The sequence below is a fragment of the Protopterus annectens genome, chromosome 10.part0, assembly GCF_019279795.1.
Source record: "Protopterus annectens isolate FY-2018-M chromosome 10.part0, PAN1.0, whole genome shotgun sequence".
Lineage (NCBI taxonomy): Eukaryota > Metazoa > Chordata > Ceratodontiformes > Protopteridae > Protopterus > Protopterus annectens.
Genome location: NC_056744.1, coordinates 1272596104 through 1272617030, shown reverse-complemented (window position 1 = coordinate 1272617030; position 20927 = coordinate 1272596104). Strand labels below are relative to the sequence as shown.

Below are 20927 nucleotides of genomic sequence, written 5' to 3'. Positions count from 1 at the left end.
ACTAATGTAGAAAAAACTATATAGCTAAATAAACCTGCAAGGTAATTTACTGTCATGTCATATAACTATAGTAAACAGTAAATTCAGTGGTTATATTAGTGCTTAGTCTCCTCCCTTAATTGATTTATTATATACAGTCACATTAATATGATATGATTAGATCCTAGTGCAGTAGTGTGATAATCGATACCTCAACTTTATTGCCTGTATGAATCTATTTCTTAGCGAATAACTACTGTGATGCCAACAAATTAAAACTAATTAAAATAAGAGCAGGGTACTAAGGGCGGCACTTTCTTCACTCTCTCTCTCTCCGCTCTGTTAGTGGTCATACATCTGAATGAAGTCACACACACATATCTAGCCAGTGGCTCTGTTGCCATGGAGTTCCTGTAGACTGTTAAAATGATGGAAACCCTAGCACTACCTAGGACTGTGCCAAAGGGCATTACACATTGGTGACATCTTCATCAGCTTATTGAGACTGGTCTCAGCTGTGGAGAGTGCTCCTTACTGCTGTACCTGCTGTATCCTCAGACTGGAACATTGATTTGGTTCCAACACCAGTTAGGGGGAATTCATTAAGCGATAATATGACTTGCTTGTGACTTATGACTACATATTAAGCTTGAAACATTTTTTACTACTGTTTCTATTACGAAAGTGCTCTGTAAAATGAAATGGTATGCTAGGTTCTTCCATCCTCTTCCTTAATATTAGTGCAATACCTCTGTAATCATTTTTACATAATTACCATTTAGATTTATTGCCAAAAGACAGAGAATAAGTTATTCATTTTATGAACTATAAACAAATGCAATCCACTTTATTTTCTTGTTTTGGTTAATCATAAAAACACAATTTTATACATGAAGCTGACCAGTCCCATATTTTCTTGAACTGAGTTACCACAGAAATCATTTTACATGTGAAAGTGACCAGTCCCATTGCTATTCCAGTGTGTAAACTGAGCTGAAGAAAATGTGATCCTTTTATTTAGTCACTGCAACTCTGACCATTCCTGTTGGTGTACTGTAATGGAAAGCTTAGTTCATGTTATGTTTTAGGTTAGCTGCATAATTTTATTGTTTCATAGTCCACTGAGTTTGGCAATTTGGCACTGAAAGCCTTGAGTGTTGCTAAGATCCTCCCCACGACACTGGATGACAACTTGAGCCGGTGGCTGAGCAAACAAGAAAAGAGGTCCAGTTTATGTTTACCTGGTGGTGAGAGTTTGTTCACCCGATCACGAATCTCTAGAAGCTGCAAGAGAGCAGAGTCCTGTGATCCTTGAGTATAGGGATAGTCCAGCTGCATGATTAGGTCAAGAATTGCTTCTGAGTCAAAGTGCATGCTGTATCCAAAGACTCGCATGTGGTTGATCCTCATGTAGCCTAGATTATTGGAGGGGTCTCCTTTCTCAAGGGGCTCATAAAATAATGTTTCATTGCTTTCCAGATCACTGGATATAATACGACTTCTTAAGTAAACATGCACTGTCTCAAAGAATGTTTTCAGCCTATTCCCCAGCATCATGGTCCAGTTGTAGCATTGATGATTGGAATCCAGTTTAGTCCTTTCCCAGTCAGGGAAGCTGTTTTCATTGACAGGCAGAAGCCAGCTCTCTGAGTGGCTGCCGCCAAAAGGGTTTATATAGACAGCCAGAGAAGGCTCCAGTGTGCTGTTTACTGTGAGGCAAATCTGAAGAGAAAGACCCAGCATCATGTGTACCAGGTTGGTCTTGTATTTGTTGCTCTTTAGAGTCACCAGCATCCTCTTGCGCCAAGAGGGATCAAACCAGTTGTTGAGTCGAATGTCATTGCTGATAAAAATTGTCTGTACTTCTATCCTGCTGTCTCGCTTCTGCAGAAGGTACTTCACCTCGAGGTCCTGCAGCTGGCTGTCAAAGGTGATGTAGTGTTCTGTGGCCTCAGACACCTCTGGTTGGCATCCACCTTCATTTAACATGTAACCACTGTTGCAACTTGCACAGTATGTCCTATTGTTTACAGCACATGCCACACAAGCAGGGCCATTACCAACTGTGCATGGAATACGAGCACTACAAGACACCTGTCCAGAAGGGCACCTGCATTTATGAGCTTCTTCAGAAAACACCCCGGACAGGTTGTTTTCACTGCAGTAGAGTAATGATTGGGCACGGTTCAGCCAGTGCTTCCAAGACCTGGAAAGGTAAGAAATTGTCTCATTCAGAATGCTGATTCAGTATTGTGTTGCACTATATATACACTCTGTTAATTGTAGACAATAATTATTATAACAATTAATATCCTATTAAATTTTGCTTAGACGATAACCTTATTCTTACCATTTTTTGTATAAATTAAGCCAGTGAACCTTAATATTAAAGATAAGCAGTATATTTTACTTCTGTTCAAAACTGAACCTTTCAGTACACTCAAATATAGAAAACTTTGTCAGGCACATTTCACCTTAAGTTCTTGGTTGTATGCATGCTACCACCAAATTATAAATTAAATATCTGAACTTTTTTTATACCACAAAATGGAACATTTAAATTTTGTATTATTAGAAAGAACCATTACTTATTCTTTTTAAGGAGTAAGCACTCCATTACGTCACATATTGGGTACTCTGTGATGTAGATATTCAAAACATTTCTTGCTTTTCATCATCCTTATGAATGTGACCTCCTAAGGCAAGTGATTTAGCAGTAGTTCAGCCTCACCATGTCCTGTATTAGCAATTAAGGGAAACTGAATTAAATGCAGTGGAGGAGTGCAGATTACATATCCAATAATGTGACCAACAAAATTGTTCAATGTAATATTGTGAAATGAGTTTCAGTGAGGAATGAATTTCCTTGATCTCTTTTTGTTGTCACATCTTTAGAGTGACTTCAAAGTAGTAACACACCACTAAAAGACGAATAAAAGATTCATATATACATATATATCTGTATCTATATGTGTGTATGGTTCCACTTCTAACCATCAAAATTTCAAAACATCGAAGTTCTGATCATTGAGACCAGAACATCGAATTTTGAAACATCGAAGGTTACAAGTGTAACCAAAAAAAAAAAAAAAAGTGTGTCTATATATATATATATAGAGAGAGAGAGAGAGAGAGAGAAAGGGAGAGAGAAAATGGAAATTATGCAGCAAAACCAAATTTAGGTTATCTAGTAAAGTAGTACAAGCTATTACATTTTGCAAACATGTAAACATCAGTCTGCATGTTGGAAGCATAAATGTTGATAGCAGTTTTGAAAGACATGACCTTGGCATGAAGTATTTGGAAAGAAAAACAACTGAATTCTATGGTCCAGAAGACAAAAGGAAATGTGGTTTGGCAATTAGTAAACCATATGCTGCTGAGATATGTTTGATGACATTGGTCCAAGGCAAGCAGATAAAAAAGTATGAAACATTTTCTTAAACAATAATGTAGTTTGTATACCAAAAACTTCATCTTGCGTAGTACATGAAATATAACTAGTGTTATGCAATATTTTGTGGAAATTCATAGGTTCATTAGGTGTGTACAAGGCTAATGACCACTAGGGCCCTTATAAACCTAGTTGTGCAACCCAAATGTGACAAACGGATTTAATTTATATAGGCATGATTCACTGATAGCCTCAGTCCATCAGAGATATAGGCACCGGACCAAGAGTGAATTTCCAATTGCCAATTTATTGGTCCAAGTTGCAATTAAATAGGAATAATTTTGTGGTGCAGATTAGAGGGAAAATGCATTCCCCAAAGAAAAAAATTCAATCTTTCATGATAATGAACTTTTAGACTGGAAAAAAAATTATATCTATATCAATATTGAGCACAAGGAATAGTTATTCTGTAAAGGGAAATCCCATGTTAGAAACACTAACAGTTTCAGAACAGGAAATGTAAGGGTCTCAGCCTTTACTGTGACTCTGTTGACCTGAGTTTGATTAGTGGCTTGAGCAGTAGAAGAAATGTGATGCAGGGTGGGAATGAGTGACTTACATCAGCTTGTCCATCCCAGGTGGACGGACTAAGGTTTCTAATACCATTCAGGATAACCCTAGTGAAGGATGCCCATTGAGGTTTAAGATATGTTTATCTAGTTCCTGACAGGCTGGCGTTGTGATGGCAACTTGAGGGTGCCTGATTCAGCTGGAGTTAGGGGCAGTGATACCGGTCACACTACTCTTGAATCCTCCAGTTAGGTATTTCCCACCAGTGCATCTCAAACCCCCCCTGCCATTTATTTGATGTCTGCCTCCCAGCCCTTATATCTCTTAAATGGGGAATGCCAGTCTTAAAGGTAGTAGACCACAAGGTTGTTCTTTCCAAGGAGAAGGAATGCCCACATGCACAGTTACAGCAGGATTTTGCCAGACCACTGTGTGGGCAGATAAAGAAAGGGGAAAGTCCAGAAATCTTAGAAGAGGTAGACTGGTCATTTTCTCTCCCTAGAGAGAAAGAGGACCCACCTGCATGGTTGCAGCATGATTAGGCCAGGTTCTTCTTAGATAATAAGGGTAGAGAGAGGAGCAAATGAGCTAACTATATAGATATAATCTAGAAAGACATTAACAGTGAGTGGACAGGAGTGAAAATAATTAAATATAGATATCTCAAGGTCCACATAGTGGTGGTGTTGTCTTACAGTACTCAGTTCTGCCTTCTATTTGAAGTCTTCTTGCCCCCTCTAAGTCCACTTGTGTTTGTGCTGGCTGCCGCATGTCCAATTCACAACCCACAGGCATGTTGTAGATAAACTGGTGATTTTCCAAATTTCCTTTTGATGTATGCAATACATGTGAGCATATGTGTGTGTGTGTGTGTGTGTGTGTGTGTGTGTGTGTGTGTGTGTGTGTGTGTGTGTGGGGGGGGTCTATATCAGAAGATCGAAGTTTCAAAACTTTGAATCTGATATGGTCTACACCATATGATCGAAATCTTCAAACTTTGAATCTTTTAATGGAGATCTCTGTACAGTGCAGAAATGGAAGATTTCCTTTTTCTGCACTGTAGTGCGATCTCGGAGTTGGTATATTTAAGTATCGGGGGTGTGGGGGGGCACAGTACCCCACATGGGGGGTGCAGGGGGTTGCCCCCCTTTCTAGAGCATTTAAATGGTTTGTTTTTGTAGGTTGTTGTGTTTTATTACATTTCTGATGTTTCAAAACTTCGATTATATGGTGTTGACCATATCAGATTCGAAGTTTTGAAACTTCGATAATGTAATATAGACCCGTGTGTGTGTGTGTGTGTGTGTGTGTGTGTGTGTGTGTGTGTGTGTGTGTGTGTGTGTGTGTGTGTGTGTGTGTGTGTGTGCGTGCGTATGTGTGTGTGGGCTGGCACCCTGTCCAGCATTAATTTCTCTGCCTTCTTCCCCTGAGATAAACACTGAATGAATGAGAGAATGAATGATGTAATGTAAAGGGCTCTAGATCAGAACTCTAATACCACTCTGCGCTAATGCAGGTGCACAGTCTGGACAATAAATGATTGATCCTGTTAGAGTTTTCATGAAACTACTTAGGTTGGACAATTGTGTAACAGGAAAAGGCTACAAGAAGCCTATAAACCCCTGCATTGTCTAGATCAGACTGTTGATCACTAAAGGGACTGTGGCCTGCTTCTCATCTTGGGATTGGTGCTACTGCTTTGCTTCTGATGAGAAAAGAAGCATAGCAGCATTGTATTCCAGCATCATGAAACTGTGGTAAGAACAGCAATAGTAGTAGCAAGTCAGGTGAATCCTCTCTTTTCATCATTCTTGACAAAACTGATTCTTTGTTTTCAGTAAGTACTGCTTGATTAGCTGCTGTCTAACCTAACTTCAGAATATCTCCCTAATGACTTTGTCCATAAATCATGAGGACCTACTTATTTGCAGTACTTGCACACAGGGCATCTAGTTTTCAGAGACAAGCACTGCCCCCAGAGTTCCAAACCACATACTTCTGACATTACTTTATATTCTCACTGTAACCATCTAATCAATAAAAAAATGGCCTGTTGCCATGGATATGAACTTGCACACTATCTCCATTACCAGCTTGGTGGATATGGGTGTCCTAAGGCAATATAGAAATTGCCTCATGTTTACTGACGACCAGATAATTCTCAAACAAACTGATATGGTATGTGAGAGATGTATTTATACAATGTCACTGAAGGCAAAGATGTGACATAAAAGCACTCCTATTGTCAATTAGGTTGTCAGTAGTACACATACTGTGCCCATCACATACGGTTCAAAGCAAACACATAGACCCACATGTACTGAGGCACTTAAGTGTCTTAAATGTAACCTTCCTGAACCCCAAATACCTCCTAGAAAAAATGCACACAAAAATACCCTCAGTAGCCTCGAATACATTCTTTCAAAACAGCACCCACATTAGCACGTACAGCCACATCTCATGGAGCCTCTACTTTGAAGCCCATAAAGCAATCCACCACACAATCCAAAATTTTGGTCACTGGAGACATCATTATGAGACACACTGATTTCCCTCTCACCAAGCTGAGTAAGGAGTATGTCATAGTTGCTTATCAGGGGCCAGTATCTGCCACATTACACACTCACTCAGGTCATTGGACCACAAGTACCATTATGACTCAGTCATAGTCCATGTGGATGTAAATGACCTAAGATGTACCTCCCTAGACTTTAAGAAGACATACATCATGGAATTCTCAGAATGCATGTCCCAGGGTGGTATGAGCTTAGTATTGAGAAGCATTTTACCTTCTCCAAGGATGATGCCACAATATGAAAAGAAGATGACTGACCTTAATAATCGCCTTAGTTTCTGGTGTAATTCTGAGGGGGTACAATATTTGTCAGCATGGAAGGAGATGGTCAACAGATCATGCTGCTTTACCAGGAATGGTTTGCAGCTTTCCCTCCTATGCTTTTAATATTAAATAAAACATTGTCCTCCCCTTAGTACCTTTTTAGGCAATGTCATACTAAAAGTACCTCTGACATAGCAAATCAAAACCAAGAAAATGTAAAGGTGTTACAGCTCAAGGTTAGGAATCTAAACAAGAAACTACACTCCTAACAAGCTTTCCTTACCCTGTAGAATACTGACATGTTTGTGGTCACTGAGACATGGTTTAAAACTGAAGAGAGCTATAATGCCTTCCACACATTCAGACCAACTAGAGCACAGACAGGGCCTAAAGGTGGAGGTGTCTCAATTTACATTAAAAATAAATATACCTGAAGGCTGGTCAAACAGGACAATGCACTTGAGCTTCTTCATGTTCAAATCACTGTAGGCAAAATCCCATACCACTTCCTTGAAAGCTACAGGTCCCCCTCTGTGACCCAGGAAACCAAAAAAATGTATTTAAACTTATTGGAAGCACTCTCCATCCAATCCAATACCATGTTCATGGGTGACTTTAATTATCCCACTATCGACTGGGAATCCTATATGACACCAAACGAGCAGGCACACAATCTTGGATTTTGTAAAAACAAACTTCCTGCTGACCAGATGTGCAAACATACTGGATCTGGTCCTCATTAATATGGGAGAGTAACTGCCCATACTCTGGAATAGGCTTCCCATTCATGTCAAGCAGAGCAAACCACTGGCCCTCTTCAAGAGAAATCTTGACAAGTTGATGGGTAACATTTCACTCCAGGAATCATTCCAGTTGCTCTACTGGATATGGGCACTGTGAACTAACATCAGGTGATACAGTGCCTGGGCAATTGTTTTTTGGGCTAGGCTTGTAAAGGCTCCAGGGCCATTAGCCTAGTACACACCCATGAACCTATGAACATCTGTTAGTGTAATGTCTTCTCTAGTAAGGTCAGACCACAAAATGGTCTCCTTTGAAGTAAAAGTAAACCTGGAACCCCCACTAATCCTGTAATGCTCAGGAACTACTTTAAGGCTAACTTCCTACTATTAAGTGATAACCTGGCAAAATTTCAAGCTCCCAGAAACTTGAGAACACTGCTGCCTACACAAAACTGTTCACAGAAACCCTATACAAGCATGTTTATAGCTGCATAGAGACAGCTATACCCCCTAGGAAGAAGTAGGGAACTAACCCAGGTGGAATCACAGCATCAGCAGGCTGTATAATAGAGGGAAGAAAATTATGGCAAAACTTAGGAGGAATAGCAACCAGCAGGATAAAAGTACTCTCATCAATCTAAACAAACAACTCAGAGGAAAGATAAAGTCTAACAAAGGCAGATTTGAGGTAAATTTGACCTCCCCAGCCAAGGACAACTACAAGGTATTCTTTAGCTATGTCCACAACCTCAGAAGCAATACACAATTGTGTGCAGAGCTCATTGTTAATGGAGTCACCTATGCTGAGCAACAAGATATAGCAAACCTTCGGGCTGACGAATTCAGCTCTAACTTTACCCCTGCCTCCCCCTCAACCTCTTCTCATGAAATACCTTCAAAATAACTCTATTATCACTAGGGAGCAAGTCTTCAATACTCTTCCTAAACCATGAACACTGCATCAGTGGATCCAGACAATATCCCAGAATGTCTTTTAAATAGCATGAAAAATGTCCTATCAGGCCCTCTGGAATTTCTATTAAACTGTAGCCTCCAAACAGGCTTTGTGCCTCATGAATGGAGAACAGCAACAATCATCTCTCTGCACAAAGGTGGGCCATCTACAGACCCTGGAAACTACAGACACATAACTCTCACTAGTCTCATATCCAAAGCCATGGAAAGAAATTTCATGGAAATGATCAGTAATGACACGAGAAACCTCCAGACACTGGAATCAACCCAATTTGGTTTTGTTAAAGGAAAGTCATGCCTACTCAACCTGGTGGACTTATTTGAGAAGGTCAGGAAAGCAATGAATGAAGACAAAATGGTTCACACTGCCTACCCTGATCTGGCCAAGGCATTTGACACAATAACCAACAACTCCAACAACATGCCAGTAACAGAAAGGTGCACAGCCAACAGTTGAACTCAAAAAAAAAAAAAAAAAGGCCAGCACAACAAAGTCAGCATTCAGTTATTTTATTCCAAAACGGCTACAAACAGACCGGTTTCAGCTAGCAAGCCTTCTTCAGTATGTAATACAAATCAACCAAATCCCACAATTTATATAGTTAGTGTCATTTCCTCATTAAATAATCACAGGTGTTCATTCAATCCCAGTGAAAAAATGCATCCAACAAAATGATCCAATTTTTTTCTTTTTTTGTTCAAAATGTCATGCCAACCTGATTTATCCCTATCCTTGGACATTACACCATCAATAATAATAAACCTAACCTGAGCTGAGGGGTGTTTTTAGTATGTTTATAGAGAGCATAGAGTGTCTAGCACATCTAACATCACTCAAATGTTCAGAAATACATAGCTTCAGTGGTCATGAAGTTTGCCCTATGTAAAATGCTTGACAGTTGCAGGTCACCAAGTACATCACCCAATCAGAGATATAGTCACCATAGACCCTGTATGTCAAAAAACAGAAATGTATTGGGTTGAGATGTAGATGGGAGGCCAAATCACAATTTATGGTTAAGGACCCCATAAAACAATATTTTTATCTATTGCCTAAGACACATAAGAATATACAGAAACCACCTGGTAAACCAATAGTTTTGAGTAGGGGGTCCCTTATGGAGCCATTATCTGCCTTCTTGACACAATATCTGAAACCTTTACTAGTTCATGTGAGATCCAGAATACAAGATACCACACAGTTTCTAAATATTATTCAGGATACACAGATGGAATTGGGATGGTATGTGTGTACTCTGGATGTTATGTCCCTATACACCAATATCCCCCATTGGGCTGGCTTGCAAGCGTTGATAGAACATTTCTATATTGTCTGGGGTTTAATTCATTATTAGTCTGTTTAACAGAACATGTATTAAATAAAAATGTGTTCTATTTCCAACAAGAGTGCTATTTACAACTGAGAGGGACAGCGATGTGAGCATTGTTTGCTCCCATATATGCAGATTTATTTATAGGTTTTGTGGAGGAACAGCTTATTTATGACCCTACACATAATCTCTGTCTAGAATCAATGGATATCTGGGGTATCTTGTTGATTGTTGGTTGGTGTGGTAATCGAGGGTTGAGTTTTTAGATGAATTTTGTGTCTTATCTTGATTATAAATGGGGTTTACAGTTCACGGCAAGCTATAGTACTACACAGATAGTATTTCTGGATGTTGATATACATGTACAACAGGATGGGACCTTGTTGAGTCAGGTACACAGGAAACATCCTGGTGTTAATACTTTGTTGCATTCAGACAGTTGTCATCCTAAACACATTATTTGGAATATTCCGAAATCTCAATTTATGACAGGACGACAAATATGTTCATCTGATGTTATGTTTTCAACACACGATCAGCAATTGATCAATAGATTTCTGGACAGGGGTTATAGTAAGAAATAGGTTATGGAATCTAGTAAGTATGCTCAAAATATGGACAGGGATTCTTTGCTGAAATATCAGGATAATAAGCCGGCTCCGAATACTGTGCTGAGGCTGGTTACAAAGTATGGTAGCAATATTTTTGGTTTTGATCAATATTATTAATAAACACTGGAATATTCTGATGTCAGAGGATTCTTTAAAAGACATACTCCCCCCCTAGATGCCTTTTTTTCATATAGGAGGGGCAGAACTATAGGTGGATGATTGAATTATTATAAGCGGCCGCCCATTGATAATATAGGATTTCAACAAACCACTTTAAGTGGGGAATGTATGAGGAGATGTTATCCTTGTAATCACTGTAGTTTTTGTAAACATGTGAGCAAGATGAAAGAATTTAGTTCCAAAAATACATCTCGGGTTTTTGACCTACAGGTCTGTGGTAACTGTATCTCTGATTAGGTGATTTACTTGGTGACCTGTAACTGTCAAGCATTTTACATAGGGCAAACTGCACAACCATTGAAGCTACATATTTCTAAAAATTTGAGTGATGTTAGGTGTGCTAAACACTCTAATGCTCTCTCTAAACATACTAAACAACACCCCTCAACTCAATTTAGGTTTACTATTATGGATGGTGTAATGTTCAAAGATAGGGCTAAATCAGGTTGGCATGACATTTTGAACAAAAAAGAAAAAGTGGATCATTTTTTTGCCTGCACTTTTTTACTGGGATTGAATGAACACCTGTGATTAGTTAATGAGGAGATTACACTATTTAAATTGTGGGTTGGGTTGATTTGTATTACACACTGAAGAAGGCTTGCTAGCCAAAACCAGTCTGTTTGTGGCCCTTTTGGAATAGAATAATTGAATGCTGACTTTGTTGTGCTGGCTTTTTGTGCTTATTTGACACAATAACCCACTTGGGCTTTGTTGACAAAATCAAGAGGTTATGTATAAACCCTTATATCACCCAATGGATAGCCAACTGGCTCACAGACAGGACCCAGGAAATTAGAACTAGGGAGTCCACCTCTACAGAATCTAGTCACAAGAGCAATCCCTCATGGATTGGTCCTGGAACAGCTCCTTCTTCTCTCATGTCAAGGTCAATGCCAAGGGCCTCTATTTGACTAAATTTGCAGATAATTGCAAATTAGGAGCAGTCATATAATCCCCCACCAACACAAATGCTCTCCAGGAAGGGCTGACACAGACAAATAGTTGGGGTCAGAGCCATGGACTAAAACTAAACACCGGGAAATGCATAATAGCATTCTTCAGGAAGACATTCACTCCTGTTAGCTACTCCTAAGAAATGGCCCAGTAGTCAGACTCTTGGGGACACACATAGACAGTCATCTAACTTTTGGCCATTATGTGTCTACAGTATATATTCTATGTTGTGCAACTTATAAACAAAGATATGACATCTAGGTCCAAGGAGGTCATTGTTTCACTGTATTTGGCATTCATCAGACCTGTCACTGAGTACAATGCCCCCTTTGGTATGTACCTAACCAGGCATATCCAACAATTGTAATGTCCATAGAGGTTCCCCAATAAAAGAATACAAAGTATAAGTAACATGTCCCATGCAGACCACCTCAAAGCTCTATCCCTGTATTCTGGCTCCTATAGGCTGTTGAGCGGAGTTCTATTTTTGGCATACAAAGCATTATCAGAACCCCGCCATGATGGACCTCCTGCATATAGGCAAAACAAACAGCACCAGAATTACTCATTCTAAAGACTAAAACCTTGCCTGTGATATAAAAAGGACCTGCTGGAGGCATACATGTATGTATCCCAGAGACTACCCCTTCTCTGGAACAGCTTGCATATCGAAGTGAAGGAGTGTTTCTCTCTAACTCAATTCAAATGTAACTTGGGCACTTGCATGGGGAACAGGAAATTTCTTCCTGGCTTGGCACGTATGTACCCAATGGACACAGGCAGCCTGTAAACGATTCATCTCCAAAGCCTCTGCTTACATTTATCAAGGGCACCATAACTTGTCACATATTTGGGATCCATGGCTAGGCTTCAAAAGGCCCCTGAGGTCATTAGCCTAGTACACATTTATGAACCTATGAACCTAAAAGATGAATTAAAAAGTAAATGTATACTAGTTTCCTGGCACAGAGTCAGGGACCACACTACAACGAAGCATGTTGCATATCTTGACAAGTGCTGCATAAACAGAGGGGTTGAGTGGAAGTAAGCACAGAGAGAAGCTGTCAGTTAGTCCCCACAGCTTGAATGATACCTGACAGGTGGGCAGGTGCTATCATCAAATAACAGTAACTAGCAGGGTAACATACCTGTTAAAGAGAGCTCAACATTGAGTTGGGATAAGCTTGGGTGATGTGCACATCTGTATTAGGTGCAGTATTATAGGCAGTGCAGGTACTAGCTGGCCACCAAGGGCAGAATTAAGACCAGCAATAAAGAAAACTATCTAGTGTCTACGATATGAAGTGATCCATGAATAACCCCCTTGGGTCACTACAACTGGCCTACTGAAATGGATGCTATCAAGCAGTTTTCCCCTGGTGAGGGTCATCCATCCCTGTAGGGAAATTGTGGGATAATAGTCAAGCTACTGAAAGAAAGGAGTGCAAGATAAACAAAATGTAGTTGCCAGTGGTCATGTGGAGCCGGCACTGACAAATCATAAAAAGTTCATCAATACCCCATCACTGATTCATGCAAAAGGCTAGATAACAGACAATGAAACAAATACAGTATTTTACTTAAAGAAGGAAACTTTTAGAATAATTGGAAGTTATATCAGAGAATGAAACCTTTAGTATTTTGAAAGCAGAAATAATGTTTTGCTTATAAACTCACAGTCAGACATTATCACTTGCAAAATAAACTTTTAGTTTATATGTTCATGCTAACTAGACATGAGAATGAGGCAGTCAATATTATACTGAGCTAAAGAGATAAAAAAAAAAAAAAAAAAACAAGACAGCTGTGGTAATGGAATGGAACAGAGGGCTCCAAAACAGACTAAAGTCAGAAGGAAACAAATATGCCTGTGCTGGAAGAGGTCAAAAATAAGCAAGCCAGAGAATTGTGTGTTTATCTGCACAGGTTGCATATGTTACAGATAACATAGAAATCGTATAGAAACCTGCTGCAACATACTCTACAATATATGCAATGCAGTTATCTAGACTATTCCAGGATTTGTTGTGATCAATCAAAGATATTTAGAAAGCAAAATCAACATGGTTTCATTACAGGAGCGCAGTACGTTCTTTAACCAGAAGACTTAACTGGAATGGATTAGTTTTGCTAAAATATACCACTATGGCAATTAAAGCAATACTTTTTCTTGTGGTAAATAGCAACATATAGTAGAGGATGGACATCCAGACAAGTGATAACAAGTATTGTGCTCCTTTAAATGACAGCTGCTATAATATGGGGCAACAGTGCAATGGAAAAAAAAAGTTGTTAAACATCAAGGTGGTGATGGTCTCTCTAGAATTCTGAAAGAAATAGTTGAAGCATCACTAAAGCACATACATTAAAAAAGGATGGCACAGTCCTTAAAGAGTACTAGACTGCAGATATTATCTGCCTTTGTAAACATGGAACCAAGGTTGCATACATACACATGCACACACACGCTCGCCCCAGCTTCTACCTATTTTTACCTAACCAAAGACTACTGGCGAATACCAATAACCTCTGATGCTACTGAAAATGGAATTGTCCACACCAGATGTTTTTTAGTTTCAGTAAGTGAACCTGAAGCATTGTAGAAGTTAATGAACAAAACACTTATGTCATATATCAAATATACAGCGGCCTAACTGGTTCATATGTTTATAGGTATTCCCCAATTGCCCCAAAGTACTGTGTAGTTAAGTTATTTGCTCAAGGTGATATGATAAGCACATAAAGGCTGACAGAATCAGACATTGCATCACTGTAAGCAGCTAGCTAACAGCTCATAGCCTTAACCCTCTGTACTGCCTACAACCTGAATGCTGTAGTGATATTTTCTGAAGAGAAGGAAAGCAGTCTCCCTAAAATTCAAGCAGTATTAAATTCCATGCATCAAGCCAGACTGACTGCTAACCCTGCTAAATGCAAGTTAGGCATGGCAGGAACTATTTTTGTTCTGCAGTAGGTTGTAGGATAGTGAAACCACATGCTGAAAAAGTTGAAGCAATGCACATCTAGCCTATGTCAACCACAAAGAAACATGTTAAGTTTTTTTTAGATGTGGCTCGTTATTATGGTATATGTATTCCTAACCTGAAGGTTAAATAGCAAGCTGCAAAAAATACAATTTTAGATGGCTAAAAGATAAGCAAGTGCTTAGAAACAATACAAATAGCTCCAGCTTTTTCCAAGCAATTCATAGTACAAATGCAGATGCCTCTGAAGTAGGTGTTGGCATACTCTTGTCTCAGACTGTAGCTGGGGATGAGAACTCTATTAGAGAAACATTATATAGCTATATAAAGAGTTCCTTACCATAAAATGGGCCCTAACACACATGAGCACTACTTACTAGATGGAGAGTTTGTCCTTATCACTGACCATTCTCCTCTACAATGGTTTTACCAAAAGAAGGACTGCAAGTGGAAACTGCCTGGATGGGCTTTGTCCCTCTTTAACTTTAAGATCCACCATCATCCTGACTGCAGTTATCTAAATATGGAAAAACTGCCTCAGGTCTACAGCCTATAATGCAGGTCTGGAACCAATGGATCTGCACAGGTGTGGTCATGTGGCATTGTCAGTGTCAGTGCCTCGATAGGTAGCTTGGTCAATTTTGGTACTAGAAGATCAGAAGGCTGTTGGTTTTATTACCACTCTAGGTGATTGTATTAATTTTCAAACTGGTGACACTGCATTGCACAGTGTTAAATGATACAGCATTCCTGAGTGTACTATCCTTCAGGTGAAAGTTTAAACTGAGGTCCCAACAGCTTGAGTTGGTGGTAGCTCAGCTGAATGTAAAAAGATACCATGGCACCTATCAAAACAAGTATGAGCAGTTCTCAATGCCTTTCCTAAATTTCCTCTAGTAGTATAACTGCCACCTCACTTGTCCCCTGAAAAGAGGCCACTAATGGGACTAACCCAGTCAACAAACAAAAAATAAAAAATAAATAAGTAAACAATAATTTAGGCAGAGAAGCACACTACTGATTATAAAAGAGTGTATAGACTATGAAGCACACAGGCCATCTGACACAAGCAGCCAAACCACCTCCATAGCAATTAACAGACAAGAGTTGCCTCCAGAACTATGTTAGGGCCATTGTCTCTGGAGAAAATAGATATTCTAAATTCTGGATCATGGCAGGGTCTGTAACAGAATCTCTAGGGAGCTATGTGTGAAAGTCGCCTGAATAATATCCTTGAAACTGGAAGTTTAGAATGTAGATGATACCTGGAGAGAAATCAGAACGGGGTTATCCTGCAAAAAGGAGAAACCAAGAGAAGATACCCCTCCTATTTGCTGCTGAGTAAAGCCTACTGAAAAGGAAAAAATCAACAGATACTTATGCCACAAGTTTCCTGGCATCTTTGGAAGGAATACTAAACGTATATACTGAACAGAGGTTGTTTCACCTTGAAAGGATCTATGTGGTGACTTGTATTTCATAGGAGCACTTGTTCTAACAGATTTTTGTCAGTGTTTCTTTTTCTGTTATTACTAATTTTGGGAAGAATGTTTTTGTTTATCTCTGTAAATAAAATGTCCCTTCATTTCAAAGCTGATTTCCAGAAATTGTTTCTGTCACTAAAAATATAGAAAGTGGCTGCCATATATATCTTTATCTATCAGTCGCTCTGTCTGTCTCTCTATCTAGCTGCACACATATATATACCTATATAGGTTCCATTCCTTTAATCGAAGGTTCAACATAGCAAACCCATTTGCTACAGTCATTTTATATGAAAATGTCAGAATTTTGAAAAATGCTGGTTGTCTGCGATTGTTGTAGAGCGGGAAGTGTGATTTTTCCCTTTCTATGCTGTGGTGTGATCTCAGAGGTGGTACATATAATTAGCGATGGGTATTGGGGAGGTGCAAGGTGGCTTGCCACCTGAATAAAATATTGTTAATTTTTTTTTTTGATTTTCTATGTCTTGTGCATTAGTCTTTTGTGTTCAATTTTTTTAGACTTGAATATCTGAATGTTTGAAATTTTAATATAGCTCTCTTTCTCTCATATATATATATATATATATATATATATATATAGTTTACTATCAAAATGTCGAGATGACTTACCTCGACCATTCACATCCCCGACCTGTAACAACGAAAAAGCATCACACCGTTTGCTTAGAATGTCAATTCTTTCAAAGACCCCACCCTGCACCCTCCCACATCTCCTGCTAGTTATATATTCTAACTCCAAGATCACACTACAGTGAGGAAAAGGGTAATTTTCCCGATCCGCACTGTAGTTTGAAGCACTTCAAAACACTGACACTCCAAACTGCAAACACATTCTCTGTATCAACGTTTCACAGTCGATAGGAACTTTGTGTGCAGTTTTGCCTCTACCACTCCATGTTCATCCTTTTCACTGTTGAGGTAAGTTATCTTGACATTTTGATAGTAAACCTATATATGTATGCATATGGGTCTACTTCATGTCACCTAAAACTCATTTGACTGACTTTCATTTCACCCAGACCAAATCACCTAAAGTTCACTTCACCTAAAACTCATTTGACCGACTCTCATTTCACCGACTTTTAGTAGTGGCAGTGTGTAGAGTACTGTAAGGCAAGTAAAATGTATATGCCCTTTTCCCCACTGTAGTGCGATCCTGGAGTTAGTATATATAGTTAGAGGGGGTGTGGAGGGCACAACCCCTGCATTGGGGGTTGTGGGGGGCATATCCCCCCCACCTAGTTTGATTTTATATTGTCTTCTGTCTTAACTTCTGTTATGAGGATAAGTAAGTAGTGTTTAAGTTCTGGTAAGAGTTATTCACTGGTGTTGTAGGTATGCATGTCTATGGTTTAAAATGTAGTATTTTGAAATTTGGCATTGTAAGCTGTTGGTGAAATGAGAATCGGTCAATTGGGTTTTAGGTGAAGTGAACTTTAGGTGATTTGGTCTTGGTGAAATGACCATAACAGCACTTTCTAAGGTGTGTAACTTTTAATGCTCTCCATTAGTTATATATAGTTTCACTGAGCCCCTTCAGTAAATGGGCTGTCATAAAAATTCTAGACTGCAGCTCCACTCATGCCCAAATTTCAGCTCTCTATACTAGGGGATCCATCTGGGTTCAATCCACATCTAAGCCCCAACTGTTGCTCTCCACATGTCCAAGGTCTTCATGTAAGCTGCTGTTGATCCCTTTTTGAACATCCAAGTATGAATCTAACTTCATGAATTCCTCTTATCAGGCATGTGTCTTTTATGCAGTAGTAATAATTAATTAGCTGGCCAATTTAAATGAATTTTTTCACTAACTTTCTTTGAAAATACTGTCAGTGACTTTGCTTTGTACATAAAGGCAAAATACTCATTTACTGCAGTCAACATTTTACAACTATCCCCTCCCGGCAGAAAAAAATGGGTTTTGGACACAAAATAATTGTTTGTAGGATATAGGCAAAATTCTGGCATTCGTATTAGCTGGTCCAGGCCTTTTTGTTATTGTAAACTGGAAGGACTGCAGTTTTGTTACTGATGTGAGGCTTGCACACCAGGGACCCTTGATAAGGATAATTATACTTCCAGAATCTAGTAGCAATTGTACTACTCTTCCCTCTTAAAATGTAGTACAATTGCCTAGCTTGACTACCACAATGATATAGCAGCGACTTATTTATACTAGCTATACCATTATCACACTTCCCAGGTAAAAATGTAATTGGTAGTATTCAGTTCAGTTTTTGCATTTCTGCTACTAACATTCTCTTCAGTATTAGCAGCACAAAATTTAGCAATGTGACCCGTACCTCCACATTAGAAACAAGTTAATACAAAACTTGCTGTGTCTTGATTCAGAAGAATGGCACATTTCTTAGTGTAGCTTTAGACTTAGAAGCATAGAATTTGGGTTTAAACAATGTATCATAAATTTGCAAGTGTTCTACTAAATGTATTACTTTATCAGAGTTCTTGCATTCCCACAGTAATACCCATTTTCTTATATCAATGCTGTCTACTGCCAAAATTTGTAAACATGTTCAATTTGCTTTTGCTATCACGGCCTGTCCATAGCCTTAGAATATGTTTTAAGTCATGCTTGTGAGCACTGAAAGTCCAGTTACAAAATATTATGGCTAACACTTCATTGGTTATTACAATCCTAGCCAACAATATTTTTCAGCTTACAGAAGTCTGTGTAATCAGCTCCTTGTATGATCATATACCTTTTTAGTGCCTCTGCTGTCAGTTGAGATGACTTGATTTTCACCCTGTTTTTCCCGCCTTGGTTCTCTAAGATAGTGTAATGCTCAAAACCCACTAGGTGTGAGTCCAGGTCATCCTCCTTACTTACTTTTTTCAAGGCAGGTACATTCTTGTTAACAGCTACATGTACTAGTACAAATAATAGGTTCATAGTTTCATAGGTGTGCACTAGGCTAATGGCCCTGGAGCCTGTATAAGCCTAGCCCATAGGATTACCCTGGCATCATGCCACCCGACCTTAGTTCCCATTGCCTCTGTCAAGTAGAACCACTGGAGTGATCCTCTGGGTGAATTTTCTATTTCCCATCCAGTCATCAAGATTTCTCTTGAAGAGGGCCAGTGAGGTACTCTGCCTGACATGTATGGGAAGTCTATTCCAGAGCATGGGCAGCCTCTGGGTTCTGAACCTGTCCCTCCAGTATGTTCTGTTGATTGTGGTAATGAGGTTTAAGTCTCTGGAGCATGTGGTGCACAGGGATTGGGATTTCTTTAGATGTAGAATTTCTAACTGCGCTGGGGCAGACATGTCTTTGTAAGTCAAGCAGAGATCACCTCTATGTAGGCGAAATGAGACAGAGAATAGTTGAAGATTTTTTAGTCTATCCATATAGGACAAGTATTTAAGGCCTAGGATCCTCTTTGTGAGGTACTTTTGCGGCCTCTCCAATTGCAGGTGTCTAGTGAGGTACATGCCAAATGGAGCATTGTACTTGATGATTGGCCTAATGAGGGAAGAGTAGAGGGAGACAATGACCTCTTTCTTCCTGGATGCAAAACCCTTAGTAATGAGATGTGCCACATAGAAGGACTTTCTGACCACAATGGCAATGTGGTGGTCAAAGGAGAGGTTGCTGTCAACCTGTGTTCCCATATCTCTTATAATGCCTTCTGTGTTCAGTGGACTACCATCGATGTGGTAATTCATGGGAACTGGGTTTTTCCCAAAGGGGATAACAACACATTTTTTGGCATTGAGCTTAAGGCCATGGTTCTGACACCGGTCGTTGGTCTCAGTGAGGCATTTCTGTAGGATGTCAACATCACTTTGGGTGATAATAATAGCTCCCAACTTGCAATCATCTGTGAACTTTGTCAGCCAGAGTCCCTTCGTGTTGGCCTGGACTTCAGAGAAGTAGATACCAAACATGAGACGATGCAGGACCGATCTCTGTGGGACTCCGCTCATGACTGGTCAGCAGCCTGACTTGGAGTCAGCTACTTTCACACTGTGGGTTTTATCTGTGAGCCAGTTTGCAACCCACCTAGTGATATAGGGTTGATGCCTAGCTTAGTGAGTTTTTCCATGATTGCTGAGTGGGGAGTGGTATCAAGATAGGCTGTATGAACCACCTTGCCTTCATCCGCAGCTCTGGTGACTGACTGAAAGAAGTCGATCAAGTTGAGCAGACATGATTTACACTTCACAAAACCAAACTGTGTGGGATCCAGAGTTTGGAGATTCCCCATATCCTTGTTTATTCGGTCCATGAGGATGCGTTCCATAGCTTTGCATATCAGACTCATCAGGCTAATGAGGCAATAGTTCCCAGAGTCTGTAGTCGCTCCTCCTTTGTGGAGAGGGATGACTGTAGCAGTGCACCATTCAGTAGGGACAAAACCTGACGTGAGGCTGTGATTGAACAGGGCTCACAGGTCAGCTGCCAGTTCACTCTGTAGTTCATGTAGAACAGAGCCAGGGATATTGTCAGGTCCCATGGAAGCTGTATTCTTGACGGTGGACAGTGCTGTTTTAACCTGTGCAGCAGTAATACTGGGTGCCTGGCAATCTACTTGTATTGTGATTGGTCCTTTGGGGGGAGGGGTAAAGTTGACACTGAATGTGTCGGCCCAGTATAGTGGCAATATCTGTTGGCTCCGTATAGGAGGTACCATTGTACAGTAGGTCAGAGCAAATCTGGTTATTGCCGTGGAGATTCTTTACATAACTATAGAAGGCCTTGTGGTTGTCTTTACTATCTGCTGCAATTCTGTTTTCATAGCTAGCTTTAGAGGATTTGATGAGGGATCTCAACTTTTTGCTGTTGTAGGTGGCTCCAACTTCCACTCAGTCTCTGATTTAGACTCTACAAGCATTTTCA

At 39.7% G+C, this 20927-nt stretch overlaps 1 protein-coding gene across 2 annotated transcripts in view; it reads right to left on the bottom strand.

The window, feature by feature from the left end:
* Nucleotides 1-750: 750 nt before the first annotated feature.
* The window catches only part of LOC122813577 (BMP/retinoic acid-inducible neural-specific protein 3-like), a 1515308-nt gene continuing 1495131 nt past the window's right edge, over nucleotides 751-20927 (bottom strand). For both annotated transcript variants that reach the window (XM_044085972.1, XM_044085973.1), the window contains exon 9: nucleotides 751-2185. In XM_044085972.1, the coding sequence (XP_043941907.1) occupies nucleotides 1069-2185 (1117 nt within the window). In that variant the 3' untranslated portion in view covers nucleotides 751-1068. The remainder of the gene's footprint in view (nucleotides 2186-20927) is intronic.